This window comes from Neltuma alba, unplaced genomic scaffold (assembly GCF_004799145.2).
Source record: "Neltuma alba isolate B1F8T4 unplaced genomic scaffold, ASM479914v2 tig00010472_pilon, whole genome shotgun sequence".
Taxonomy (NCBI): domain Eukaryota; kingdom Viridiplantae; phylum Streptophyta; class Magnoliopsida; order Fabales; family Fabaceae; genus Neltuma; species Neltuma alba.
In genome coordinates this window covers 10,769-25,952 of record NW_021635360.1, presented here as the reverse complement: position 1 = coordinate 25,952, position 15,184 = coordinate 10,769, and the positions used below count along the sequence as shown (strand labels likewise).

The 15,184-nt window shown below is 32.8% G+C and overlaps 1 protein-coding gene across 3 annotated transcripts; it reads right to left on the bottom strand.

Moving 5' to 3' along the window:
• Window positions 1–4,794: 4,794 nt before the first annotated feature.
• On the bottom strand, window positions 4,795–10,524 carry LOC114756749 (non-structural maintenance of chromosomes element 1 homolog). Of its 3 annotated transcripts, none has more exons than XM_028945686.1 (7): window positions 10,379–10,524; window positions 8,634–8,841; window positions 7,595–7,791; window positions 6,567–6,647; window positions 5,971–6,204; window positions 5,642–5,719; window positions 4,795–5,432 (listed from the first exon to the last, which is right to left on the bottom strand). In XM_028945686.1, exons 2-7 carry the CDS (start codon window positions 8,746–8,748, stop codon window positions 5,082–5,084), a joined length of 1,056 nt encoding a protein of 351 aa, XP_028801519.1. In that variant the 5' UTR covers window positions 8,749–8,841; window positions 10,379–10,524; the 3' UTR covers window positions 4,795–5,081. The 3 variants fall into 3 exon arrangements, with proteins under 3 accessions (XP_028801519.1, XP_028801518.1, XP_028801521.1); XM_028945685.1 differs by having other exon boundaries at window positions 8,634–8,829; XM_028945688.1 differs by having other exon boundaries at window positions 8,634–8,752.
• Window positions 10,525–15,184: the final 4,660 nt, after the last annotated feature.

Below are 15,184 nucleotides of genomic sequence, written 5' to 3'. Positions count from 1 at the left end.
CCATATTTGTTTATCTTTCAAAGTAGCTCTTATAATAGTTGCATGTATCATTGTGTCAAATATTTTATATGTCAAATTATAGTTCTAACTAACAAATATGATTACCGTATCAAAGTATTCTAGAAAAAATAATATTATTTATTACACATAACTAACTTAACAAATTTTATTAATTTATTCAAATTAGAAAATTTTTCGTATTAAGGATAAGAAAGAAATAATAACAGATAACCAAAAGAAAAATATTTTATTTATTGCTAATACTTTAAGAGGAGTAGAAATTAGGTGGGAATGTAATAGTCAATTACATAAGAGGTTCAGGAATCTTACGTTAGCACATAAAACGTTATTGTCCTACGATGATAGAGATTGAGAAATAACAACAAGCTTTTTAAAGTGTCCTTATCATGGACGTGGAAAACACATATATGTGATTTCTTTTTTTGGCCTTACCTTTAAAGACTATGGACGCATGTGAACTTTGGTCATCTAATACAGAAAAAGATATAAAGTTATAACTGAATACTGAATCATACGCTTTTTCTCATTGATTTACTTTATCGTAAAGTAGCCAGCATATATATAAAATAGAGACAAGGGACAGAACTTGGTGCTAATTAGGGTTTGGATAGGAAGTGAAGAAATGTATATATATATATATGTATGTATGTATATAGACTTTTTTCAAAAAAAGAAAGAAAACTAAAGATGGAAACTAATATTACAATTTGGTTCTGTCATTAAGCCATCTTTAATTATCATTAAATGTGCTCAATTACTTTTTTTTAAGGAAACGTCCGTTTAATTTTTTAGAGTTGCCACATTTTTTATCATATATTGTAAATAACTCTTAAAAATAATGTCGTCTGACATGACTTGAATCATATGATTTTACAACTATTTTAATAGAAAAGAAATTTTTATTTTAGATTTATATGTACTAAGATAAAAATAATTAAAGATTATAAAATAAACCACATATTTGATGCTTACTAGTAAGTGATGAGAATGATCAAACTTCTCTAAACTATTTTCTACTTGATTCTATCACCATTACTTGATATGGTATTAAGGATTTTATTATGAATATGAGGTTAATTGAAACTCATAATTAAAATAAATATTTTCCCTCACCCCAAACATAGTTATTAATTGATTCAATATTAAATCTTACATCATGTGCCAAACTGGCCTTAACGTACCAAAGAAAAGTTTTTTTTTTTTTTTTTTTGGGGACCTTGAGTTTCACAGAAAAGTTGAAAGCTCTCATGGTTGGTAAAATAAAATAATGAATCCAAATATGAGGTTTCTGAATATTCGACAGGCGTGCATGTGAATAGGATCCAAGGATAGAAGATTACACTAACTTTCTTTTAATTAATAATGTAATTAAGTTTGAATATTTAATAATCAGTTAATTAATACTTAGGAATCTTCCATGCTGTGTGCACCTGGCGTTTATAATAAATTAGTAAAAAGGAGGGGTTAAATTTGAAGATCCTGTAATATTAAATATTGTTCTGGAGTCTTCTGTGGACTCTATTAAAATGGGAAATAATAATTAATGTGGCACTTTAATTGAAAGAATATTTTCATAAAATTAAATTCAATTACAACATTAAAGTTAGAGAGAATATAAATGTACCTAATGAATGTGTCTTTCTTTCTCCGATAATAAATGTAAGAGTTAGTAAAACACCTAAACTATTTTATTTTTAAATCATAATTTCTTTTTAAATTTTTCTTTTAATTACACATATTAAGATGATGAGTAGTTACAAAGTAAATTATTAAAATTGATATTTTACAAAAACTAACAAACTTTATTATAAATAATTAACTTAACTATTTTTTAAAGTTAGTTAATTTCCTACCTTAAAAGATGACAAAAAAAAATAATTTTAATTAGCTAGTAATTTTAGCTGCACATGCATTACTAAAGACATTTTGCATTATATTAAAGTGTGAGGGAAGTCATTTATTTATGAATAATGATATGTTTGTAATTTTATGTCTATTAATTATATTAATATTAATATTATATTCTTGGAACAAAGTTTTTATAATTGATTGCCCAAATGACATGACTATTTTGTGAGGGAATCCACCAACGTGACACAAGCTGCCACACAATCAAATCAAAAGGAAGTACATGAGAAAGAAAAAGAATATTCTGCTTTTCCTGTTTTGTTTGTGAAAAGAAAAATAGGCTAGAATAACCAATAGGGATTTTTCTATTTTAAATAAGTGAATGAGGGTTGATTTTCAATATTTATATTTGGAAGAAGAATTCAGGAAAAAAACAGAGAAATAACCTGGAAAAAAATCAACATCTCAAATTAGTGGTTCCAATTTTAATAATTCCAAATCAGTCTATTGTATCAAAATGGACTTTTTTTTGGCCTGAATACCAAAGTGGAATATTGAAATATTGTGGTTTACAATATTGCCTCTTCACTTAAAAACCAAAGAAAAGCCACATCAGCACCTCTCGCCAGCCACTCACTGCTAGAGCTCCAGCAGTGACACTTGGGATTTTGTTTTTGTGACAAAGTTGGTTTATAAAATGTAATGAATACTGCCTCCAGTCTATTATAAGAACTAGTTAACTAATTTAAAGATATTAAAGAAATAAGTTAAGTTAGTTATTTGTAATAAATAGGTGTTGTCTTTACTAAAATATCCTTACTAATCAAGTATATTGGCTAGAACTACCATTATTAGTCTAGACAAAGTAATTTAGTGTTTTAAAATTTCAAATAATTGATTTTTCATTTCTATTTTTTAAGATTTTTTTTGGTCATTTACCTAGGAATGTGCTCATGTAAATGTTGTCAATAAGAAAATGGGTACAAGAAAATACATTTACGTCATGATTTAAGGGGGGAAAAAAGTTTTTAAGTCAAATTTTTTCATTGGAGGAGTAAATAATATACTTTATTTTTAAAAATTTATGATATATATTATATATTATAACTATAATTATAATATATAATTGGATGAATTTAAATATACATTAAAATATAGACATCTTATCTCCTTGTCAAATCCTTAGCATGCAAGGTACTTGGTAGTGGCAAATGTAATTGTCAATGCTTCTTTTTCCCTCCAACTCTCCAAGTCAGCTCACTTTCACGTGATTTGTCTTCTTTTTCTTGGTGTAGGGTACGTTATTTTTTGAAAAAATAAATGAAGGCACATGAGAATTTTCTTCGTGAATCATTTATGAACTTTTCAGAGAACAAAAAACCGGACTGAATCGGCCAGTGAACCGATCAGTGATCTGGTCCGGTTTGGATATTAATCAGGAAGAGAGTTGAACTGACAGTGAACTAATCACACCGATGTGAACCGGTAATAAGCCGGTTTGGATGGTTAAGTTATTATTGATCATATTTTTTCTCATTCAGCTCTTAATATCTCAGCTCCTATAGATTTAACTAAATTTTAATAATAATTTTGGTATCAATGATGATTAATTTTAGTTAATGATGAACCATAAAGATCAAAATTCTCAATATTGTTATACTTTATTATTATTACAATTAAACTATTGTCATATTTCTTTATGTTTTATTATAAGTGATTATTAATGTTGTTATACTTAATTAAATTACATTATTTTAATATGACCGGTTAGATCCTGAGTTGACCTCGGTCTGACCAATTGACTCTTGAACCACTACCTTAACCAGTTTAGTGTTTGGTCTGGTTTTTTGATCCTTGAAACTTTTAGATAAGTACTTTTTAAACATAAGACACGTTTTGAACTTGGAGATGAGGATCAAACTCAACGTAGTATTGCCTCAGCAAAATATATCATGATTTAAAATAAGAATATGACTAAGTTTATATAGTTCTCATTTAGTTTAGTTAATATCTTTAATTTTCTAATTTTTATGAAAATTGTTATCCTACATATGTCAAACAATAGCAATTTTATTTTTATTTAAAAACATAAATACAATAACTCATGCTGGGACGACTTGATGACTTACCAGTAAAAGAAGAATGACAGATTATGAAACTAACACCACATAATTCAAGCATTGAATACTAGATCGGATCAGCTGTACTATGATATAAATTACACATTTGCTTTCTGGTCAGAAAAGGAAAAAAAGAAGTAATTATAGTTACATTAAATGAATCTGGATTCTGGACCACAGAAGCTTCAATGTTTCACCAAGAAAATTGAAGAGGCCTCATTAAATTGTGCAATGCATGAAAGGTAGGAGTTTTACCCCCTCTAGTCTAGTCAATGTACAAGTTAACTGACAAATTTACTAATTCTAAAGGTAAGATCTTAATATATTTCGTTTGATAAATTTGTAATTTTTTAAAAATTATTTTCATTGATTATATTCAAAGGGAGTTTCCACCAATAATGATTAAAGGGGTATTTGAGATACCAACACATTTTTTATATGCAACTAAATTAGCTCTCTTAATCTTTATAAATTATCTCACTCTTACATTTAGAATTAGACAGGTGCTTGTGAAATTTCTATTCCACTGCAAATTACACCCCTCCCCGTAACCAAAGCCTGCTGTCCTGAGTTGTGTGTGTAAATTCAAAGTAGTCCTAGCTAATTATTCTTTCAGTCCTAAATATAAAACCCTTTTTATAGTGTAAATTACACTGTAAAAGGGATCTTATATTCAGGACCAGAGGAATATATCACAAAATACAGATTCGCTATATCATGTTACAAGTCATCTGTGGCAAAATATGGTACAGAATGCTTTGCCCAGTATAACCCGGTTCCCAACAAAAAAAAAAAGAAGCATTGATTTTCATCAGACCGATGAACATGCTGGTTTCTAGCACCTCAAAATGAGTCAAGCAAAATATTCAGTTAATATCAAAGTAAAAGCAACAAAGATTTTGGATCTGATAGCTAGAAAGTAGGAATTTTCAGACCGGTCTGGCCAATCTATCATGTAATCAGCATATTCTCGATTTTCAGACAATCACGGCAAATTAATCAAGGGAACATCTCCGTGACACAGCAAAGTTGAAAAATCAGAATATGCAGTCGTCAGCAGCAAAAATATACAGCTCAAAAGTGTGCCAGTATTTACATTAGACGAGCAGACCTTCGAGTTACTCTTCTGAAGTCAGAAGTAGATGATGAAGATTGAGACACACCAGATCCATTTACATCTGCATCGTTGGTTCTAGCGGTTTTACGCCTCTTTTGTGCAACTCCTGCACCATGCTGGCTTCCTGTTCCTTCATTTTGCTCATCCCCATTACTGCATCCAACAGCGTCTTCCTCAAGAGTTCTATCGTTTCCACGTTTTTTACCTCTAGAACGAGTCGACGGTTGGCTGGCTCCAGGTACGGTGTCATCTTCAATCTGGATAGCTTCTTCCTTGGGTAGTGTATATTGCCAGTGGTTGCCACAGCTTGGGCAAACTTTCTTTGCCTGGCAACCAGTTACTAGTCATAATCAGATAAATACTCGATGTAATTTTTTTTCTTCTTAAATTTGAGGACAAACACTAACAACTTGAGGTTATAAGTAAAATAGAATCCGCAATCTCCTAGTTATAGGAGAGCTTTCATGCCCCAATGCCATTGACAAAGACTCCATGTTCTAGATGTGGGAAGACAAATATGCAACAAGAGTTATACCTGTCTCCGATTGAAAAGTTGCTTCAGACAGTAGTGATGAATTCGAACTGTGCAAGCTTCATTTTGACATAATTCTGCCTGTAAAACAAAAATGAACGGAATTCAAGACTCAAATACTAGCAATCAGATATAATTGTTTTCAGCCCCCACTACTTCAGACACAGTAATATCTAGTGATGTTCACTTCTTGTTCTCAGTGCATGCAAGACAGCTGGTTAGTCAACTGATGATTCAGAATAAGGGAAAAGGGAAATATCAAATACACTGATGATTCAGAATAATCGAAACATTAACAGAAAAAGACTTAGAAGCAATGCAACAGGAACAACCTTCACTCCGGCTTCATTGCAAACATGACATGATGGAACATCATTATTTCGAAACCAACTCCGGAGATCAAGAAATGACTTCACACCCAGTGTGATATTACCATCTGCTGTCAAATTGAGCCACTGGTCCTGCACAAGTTCATCAAGAGTTTTTGCCTTCTGAGAAATTGAGAAATATTTCAACGCAGGTGGGACTTCATGCTGGCCTCCTTGAGATTGTGATGCAACCGTAACCTGAACATACTCAAACCATAAAATTGTGGATTGCCGTTGAGTGCATCCATAATCAACCACGTTCTTATTTTCCAACAGAAAAATAACAGCAATCTACTTAAAAGCGCAAAATACAAATATTCTATGTTGATATATTTGAAAGGTTCATCTACCTAAAAGAGGATAGTTCCTTCACTAGTAAAGTGCAAGTCAGTAAACATAGATGTGAAAACCAAGAAATCGGGTTTCTCAAGTTTTATCAGTTGCTTGTCCTCTATTTAGAAACTTTATGTCAATCATACTTGGGCAGCAACTACCAATAAATTAAAAGAAGAGTCAATTATCTATGGGCAGAGAAATTCAGGCAAGTGAAAATGTATAACCTGATTATCCAGTTTAAAATTCAGAGCATCAATGTTGGAGACAACACCTTGAGCTGTACCATCTTGTACTATTGCTTCAATCTGTCATTTGACATTAAAATGAAGCAATAAATATTGTGTCAAATGCCATAATATGAGAGGTCAAATTATTAATCCGCAAAAACTTATGGTGCTATAGGGGCAAAACTTTTGCATGCATAATTACCCATTCTATAGTCAAATGGACATGCACACGCTGTACATTAGCACAAATAGAGGGAAAGGGAAAGCATAAAAGCAACATGAGATAAATTGCTGTGAATCAATTTTAATCATGAATTATTTTCCTGAATTATCAAAAAAAATAGACAACCGGCACCATGCTTTTTTTTTTTAAAAGCAAAATAAATAAGAGGTGGAGGACCTTTTACTATTGAAGCACAAAGATGCATGTGAGCACATATTCCATGCAGATATTGTAGTTGGTTTGCATAAGGATCAATGGGTTGAAGATTGCATTTCGTCCCTAAATCTGCCTATTCTAGAAGTCCCTTCTAATTTATGATTATTACTCTTCCCTTTGGGTGTATCTCCATCAGTTCCTGAATAATAAGACTCCGAAGAAGAAGAAATGAGAATGTGGCAACAAGATAAATAGTGTTGGATGCCTAAGAACATTTTCCCCCCAAGTCTCCTTGGAAAGTGTGCATGAGGATGCTATGTTGCTACTTATGCTACACTTCACCACTACCATCAAAGTTTTCCCTAGAATACAGTAAGCAGCTTAGAACTTGATGCAAGTCTATTACCCCATAAAAATCATACTAAAAATTCCATTAAACATCACCATACCCATTTCAAAATATATACCCGCAGTAATTGACCAAAACATTCGTAATCTTCAACAAATTTCAGAATGCCATAAATTATTCCCTGCTTAGATTGTTAATCTGAAGCAATTGCCCTAACAAAGCAGTTAGTAGAGATGAATACTTTTTCCACATGCAGTAGACACAAAGAGAAACAGAATCAAATGTAGGAATACTTACAATGGCCTTATAAAAAGCAATTTGTGGAACTGTGTACTTTGTCCCCAACTTGGATTGTTCATCTGAAACAGTATTGACCACTCCGTAATAAACTTGAGCATCATATTGATTCATGCAGCGGCGCAGCTCTAAATGAACAAAAGAAAGTGCTTTGTTTATCTTCAGAAGATACTCTTGGAGTTTATGTTGATCAGTGCCTGTATTATCAATTATGACAACCGCAATCAATAGCTTGACTAAAAACTGCATAAGGAATACATGACACGAACCTTTTCTCAATCATAAAATTAAAACTCTTCCCGATTATACAGTTCTCAGCTCATTTCCAGTTTCATTGCTTCAGCAGTTGAGCCATTAATGCTTACATTGCTATACTAGATTTGATGTTCAGAACATATCATGCAAAGATTCCTTGAATTTTTTGAAAAAAGAGAGACAGAAAACATTTGTAAAGGCTTGATTGGAAGGATGGTTTCGAGTGGTGGATAACTTGATCAGGATGATTTTTAAACCATCCTAATCCAACCCGAACCCAAATTTTCAAATCATTCCAGATTGGATGGTCTCCCCCCCCCCCCCCCCCAAAAAAAAAAAAAACCTTTCCAAATAAGCATCAAGAGCATCATGTTACCCTTCAATTTCATCTCATCCTATTAATGGCAATGTAACGTCCAATCAGTGGAAGGCGGAGAGTGAGGAAAATATCAATATTTCTATTTGATTTTACTTCCCCCCAACCCCCCCCCCCCCCCAAAAAAAAAAAAAATCAAGCCCTAAAGGAGAAATTGACATAATTTATCAAAGGCATTTAGGCTAGATGCCATATTCAAGGTTAACAAATACTTGAGTTTCCACAATAAGCTCTTATCTAAACCAAAAAACCAAGTAATTTAAGGAAGCAGCTCTTGTGAAGAAGTTTGGAACAAGACTACCCTTTTGAGAATCGACAACATAACAACCAAGTCCAGAAAAATAAATATGTGGCCTCAGATAATCAATCTTCTATGAGTTACAGAGGAAGAAATCATATTTTCGGAACCTGGGTTTTTCCCTGTGAGGCCATTGAACAGAGAGTAAAAGTCCTTTTCCTTCAGTGGCCCGCGTGACAATAGAGCTTGAATTATGGCATGATGCTTCCAGCTTAACTCCGTCATGTTTCTCCAAGGATATAAGAAAACTCGAGATGAGATCAGGGTTTTAGAGACATGACTGATGACTCATTTACTTCAAATTCCCTAGTACAAACTCTTCGAAATGAGTGTAGAGCTTGAGCTTTCTGGAAACCTCAGGAATCTAACAGGCGTAATAATAAAAAGTTGCATACAACATTTTAAGTTAGACAACAAGTCAATAAAGACAAATTAACAATATACAAAATGTAATGATCCAGCCTCAACATCCCACACTAGTGCCCCAGCATCCCAAACTCAAATCATATGTAAAAATCTCAGATTCCATATCCCGTATCTGAGTTTCACTTATCTCTTCATAATCATATTTTTCCTCTGCAAAACCTTTTGTATCATAGAAAAAATTAAGGGCAAAGCTGAGTATTTTTTTCAGTCAAATTGTTTTTTGTCAGTAAGGCGATTCTTCTTAAGTAAAATAGAAATGGAGAAAAAGAAAAGAGAAACTGGAAAATGAGGAAATAAACTTATATATAAACTCTTGATGCTTTTATTTCTTTCACTTGATAGATATTTAACTTAAACCACAGACCCTTCGCTTAATTTTGAAGATGCTGAATCTCTTGGATAACAAAAATTGCAGATTGATTCTAAACTTCATTTTTCCCCATATTGTTTGACGATATATAATTGAATTAGACGAAATGAAGCAAATAAGCGAATAACTTGTAGTAGAAGATGAAAGTCAAAACAAAGACCAAATCTTTGTTATAACTATCGCCACGAGAATCTGATAAAATCTTCGGTATAATAAGATTGTATGTCATTTAACTTACTTTTGTCTTACATGGCTCTTTAAATGCTATAAATGATGAACTTCGCTGAGTAAAATGACGAGACTGCTACCATGACGTTAGAATTTTGGTTATTACCTTCTATCCATGGTCTTTTGCAAATAATGAGAAATTTAAGACTAATTAAGTCTTAGTCACGAGCCTAAATTTTCAAATCAGAAATCCTATTATTTATAATTTTCAAGCCATTATCAGAAATCCCACCATCTATAAATTTTCAATTCATAAGCCTATAATCAGAGAACCCATGGGCTCAATGAGCCTCCCATAATTTCGAAGCTAATATTCAGGTAAGTCATAAAAAATCAGTAGGTCCAAAGGGAGAAAAAGTACATCTCGTGTAGAAGTAAAACGCAGGCCCCCGGGGGGGGGGGGGGAAGACGCAGTAATCCATTGAAAAACCAGAACGACAGTAGCCAAAAAAAAAAAAAAACCAGAACGACATTCCTCAATCACCTCCAAGAAAACCATTTGACATAACATTTTCAACCCTTAATTAACTGCTGATCCCCAAAAAATTTGATCCCAACTTCCTTAATATATTTGTCAAGGTCATAAACAAGAAAGGAGGAACGATTTCCAACTGTAATTACAATAGCGAAAATTCCACGGTACACAACAAAATCGAGAGGAAGAAGAACAATATGAGACGAGAGGTAGACTTCAAAATAACCAAATACAATGAATACACAGTAAAATTCGAAGCTTTGAGGGGAAAAAGGGAGACACAAGTCAGGAAATAGAAGAGAAGAGGGTAAGAGGGGGGGAAAAGAACAGCATTAGAAAAAGGGAGACGATAAAACCTGAAGGTAAGCAAAACAGCACTGAAGAGCAAACTGGAGACGGCGAAGGTGAGCAAAGTAATGGGGGGAGTTGCGAAGAAATGCTCCAACAAAACACTATTAGGCTTTCACCATCGAAGGAGGCTTCTGAGATTTTGATGGCGGGAAAATTCAGGGCGGGAGCGCCTTTCCTCTTTGCATGAGTTTATCGCCGTCTCCAGGCTTTTTTTTTTTAAACAAAAATTTTAAGTGAGGGGTTGGACCTAGGGGTGTACATAGACCAGACTGGATCGGGTTTGTTATCAGCCCGAAGTCTGGTCCAATAAAAACCTCGGGCTGAAAAAGACAGTCTGAGGTCTGATCCAGTCCAGTTCAGTATCAACCCTAGGTTGGGTTGGACTGGACTTGGTCCTCTGGACTGCCTGGACCAATCCAAGCAGTTTAGGACCTAAATTTAATTTTTTTTCAAATTTTTTCCTTCAATAGGAGACAAGATTGTAACTTACTATATAAAATTTTGTACATATTTTAATCCAAAGTTCATCAAATTTAATCATTCTCTTTCAATTTCTCAATAATGTCATGTTTTATTAATTAATCCTCATTAATGTAGATCTTATATTGTAGAAAATATATACGCATGCTCATTACTTAGGAAGTTAATAAATAAATCTTGATTATTTGAATAGACAAAAAACTTACATAGAAAAATTAAACCAAATTAAAATTATATAAATAATAATTAAAAAAACCGGGCTAGATTGGACTGGACTAACTAGTCTGAGAGGCCAGTCCTTAGTCCAGTCCAGCCCGATAAGACTAGTCCGGTCCAGTCTGGTCTAGTCTTGTTTCGGGTTAATTTTTTCTAGACCGGATTGGATCGGGTTTGCTCGGGTTGGACCGGACCATACCGGACCACCGGGTTTTTGCACAGCCCTAGTTGGACCCAAAAGTAGAGCGCAAAAATACTAGGGAAAACCATCTTGCAGGTTCTCATAATTTCTCTTAATTTTTAATTTGGTACCTATATTTTGTTTTTCTTTTTTTTAAAATCCTTTAACTTCTTTCCGTCAATACTGTTACCCCGTGTTTTTAGATATGTCCTCAAGGGCCAATAGAATGTAAACAGCGTTGAAATGGGGGAACAGAAAAAGGAAAGGAGGGGAAATAACTGAAGACGCAAAGACGCAAGCTACAATTGGATCGTCTCTTTTATGTGTGCGAGTCTTGTATTCTGATTGTTTCTTGGGAAAATTACGTACAGGTCCCACAGAAGGTAATTTATTACTCTGAGGTCCCACGAAATGTCAAAATCACTGATAAGTCCCAAGGGACCTCAGAGTAATATTTTCGATTTGTAAAATGACATTACTGCCCCTCATATTCCAGATTCACATTTGCTCTGTCATTGTGATTTACAACCTCAGCAGCGACTATTAACAACCCAATGAGAGGGCGTTAACAATCCTAGCAGTATCCGTTAACAACTTAGTTTATAGAATCATATAACCTCCACATAAGAGTAAATTATAACCAAATAGTATAATACAACAACTTTAACACTAAAATGGGAAGCTTTTTGATATCATTAAGAATTTTAACTAGATCCAATAGGATTATAGTAATATTTTAATGCGAAGATCCATTTACAACCTCAACAGCGACTATTAACAACCGAATGAGAGGGCATTAACAACCTAAGCAGTATCCGTTAACAACTTACTTTATAGAATTATATAACCTCCGCATAAGAGTAAATTATAACCAAATAGTATAATACAACAACTTTAACACTAAAATGGGAAGCTTTTTGATATCATTAAGAATTTTAACTAAACCCAATAGGATTATAGCAACATTTTAATGCGAAGATCCATTTACAACCTCAATGGTGAGTATTAATAACCCAAAGAGAGCTGTTGACAATCTAGGCAGTATCTGTTAACAACTGACTTTATAGGATAATATAACCTCTAACAACTATATAAGATTAACTTTAAGACTATTTAGTTATAATTTAGTTAGTTATAGTTAGAAGTTATATTATCCGATAAAGTTAGTTGTTAACAGACACTGCTGAGGTTGTTAACAGTTCTCCTTAAGTTATTAATACTTACTGTTGAGGTTGTAAATAGATCTTCGCATTAAAATATTACTATAATCCTATTGGCTCTAGTTAAAATTCTTAATGATATCAAAAAACTTCCCATTTTAGTGTTAAAGTTGTTGTATTATACTATTTGGTTATAATTTACTCTTATGCGAAGGTTATATAATTCTATAACGTAAGTTGTTAACGGATACTGCTTAGGTTGTTAATGCCCTCTCATTCGGTTGTTAATAGTCGCTGTTGATGTTGTAAATAGATCTTCGCATTAAAATATTACTATAATCCTATTGGATCTAGTTAAAATTCTTAATGATATCAAAAAGCTTCCCATTTTAGTGTTAAAGTTGTTGTATTATACTATTTGGTTATAATTTACTCTTATGTGAAGGTTATATGATTCTATAAACTAAGTTTTTAACGGATACTGCTAGGGTTGTTAACGCCCTCTCATTGGGTTGTTAATAGTCGCTGCTGAGGTTGTAAATCGCAATGACAGAGCAAATATGAATCTGGAATATGAGGGGCAGTAATGTCATTTTACAACTCGAAAATATTACTCTGAGGTCCCTTGGGACTTGTCAGTGATTTTGGCATTTCGTGGGATCTCAAAGTAATAAATTGCCTTCTGTGGGACCTGTACGTAATTTTCCCTTGTTTCTTCTCTGTTGATAGCACTGAAATTATTGATAACTTATGGCAAAATAAACAAGAACCAAAAAAAATCATTGATAACACCAATTCTCCCATAATGACGTAAAAAACTTGGTGCCTCCATTTGAAATAGATCACTGCATCTTTACAAAGTTATTACTTGTTTCCAGCAGCCCCAACTCTGTCACAAACATCTAAAGTACTGCTGGTGTGTTGTGATAGTGATATAATAGAAGAGTGCAAGTTGTGCATTTAAAAACCTTCATTCCTAGACGAGCTCTATTAGATGAACTAAATTAAATACATAAAAATGAATTGCATAAGGTCATATAACACACTATCTTCCAAGTTAGACAAATCAGTAGTTAGATCAAACAGGCTAAAATTTTACAGAATTTGATCAAGTGATCTGGAAATTGTTGTGTTTCCATCTGCTGCAAGTTGCGGTCCTGCTGAATTGGCCGCTTCAGAGCAGAGGCTAATGTTCAGCAATATTTTGTAGAGAATTTTTTTGATTGTCAAGCAGAAGAAACACTTGTTCATGAAAACACACAAAAACAGTGACATATGAAACTTGTTCATACCAGATGATAAATTCGAGAATGGAATAGAAATATATACTTGTCACTGTATATTGATCATTTCCTTGCTCAATGGAATAGAGAATGCATTGCGTCTTCATAACTGGTGCTGTGCTTGCGATGCTCAACAAACAAAGGAGACAATCCAGTCATGACTTGTGTTCTTGGGTCTTCAATTTTTTGCCCTTTTTTAACGCCGTTTATATTCTGTTGGCCCTTGAGAGGATATTCAAAAACATAGGGGGTAATGGTATTGACGGAAAGAAGTTGAAGGATTTTCAAAAAAAGAAAAAAAAATATCGGTAACAAATTAAAAATTGAGAGAAACTATAAGTACCTGCAAGATGGTTTTCTCAAAATACTAATTAGTCATATGTTTCTCTGGTACTCTATTTATAAGATATAGAGAGAAAATTTTTATAAGAATATACAATTTTATCATTTATTTACTATTATGTTGATTTTGTTCTAATAGGATATAATAAATATTAAATATGGATAAATAGGATGAGACAAGTACAACGAAAGCAATTTTTATAGGAACTAGTACAAGACCCGTGCGATGCACGGGTGTAATATGGTCTATTACCATATAAAAAATCAAATGAAAATAAAATGGTTAGCCATTTGAAAGATATTGGATGCAATAGTGTCATATGATAATATGACAGTTGATAATTACAAAGAAAAAATATAATGTTTGAGTCTGATATGATTTTGTCTTATTTAATAATTACAAGGAAAGATGTATAGACAAAGAAAATCTAAGGTATGAAAGAACGTTTGATTCCTTTTCATCAACACAGGAAATGGAAAGATACACAATACTTGGTGTTCTCCATCCTATCACCTCGCACTTATTTCCTTTAAATGATAAAAAAAAAAGAAACAAACCATTGTAAATGTAGAGATTAGTCACCCAACACTCCATTATAAATAATATAATAATTAGCCCTAGTCGTATCAGACAATTGTATAGGCCAACAACATACTTTATATGAAATTATTACTTATACTGGAAGTACAAACATATGATATAGAATGAAATGTGTGTTCCCATGAAATTTGAACAAATATTTAGGCAGCATATTAAATAAAAATATGAAGTGAAAATACCCCATTCAAATGATATCTAAATTTTCATTGTTAATGTCATCATATTAATACAAAAAACAAAGTAATAGCAAAAGAACAGCATGGATATGAATCTGAAGATATTATCACTTTTAAAGTTTCAATTTACCTGCCAGCTCAAAGGGAGAAAGTCATAATCACTACACATTCACAAAATATTGCATATATGAAATGGTTACCTACTACATATATGTTTGTATATGCACAAGCATGGATCAATACTGACCTAGGTGTCTCTCAATTCAAAAGGTTAGAGAAGACTTCCTTATAAACAACATTTGAAGTTTTATTGTTGGGAGTGCCTTTGTCATCAAGGAGCAATATTTTTAAACCTTCCCGTCGCCGCACTCG

Excerpts from the sequence above, each read along its gene's own strand:
- LOC114756749 (XM_028945686.1), bottom strand. The coding sequence starts at position 8,748 with ATGACGGAGTTAAGCTGGAAGCATCATGCCATAATTCAAGCTCTATTG. Across the intron at positions 6,648-7,594 it reads TTGCTTTTTATAAGGCCATT|ATTGAAGCAATAGTACAAGA; the intron begins GTAAGTATTCCT and ends GTCAAATGACAG. Across the intron at positions 6,205-6,566 it reads ATTTTAAACTGGATAATCAG|GTTACGGTTGCATCACAATC; the intron begins GTTATACATTTT and ends GAGTATGTTCAG.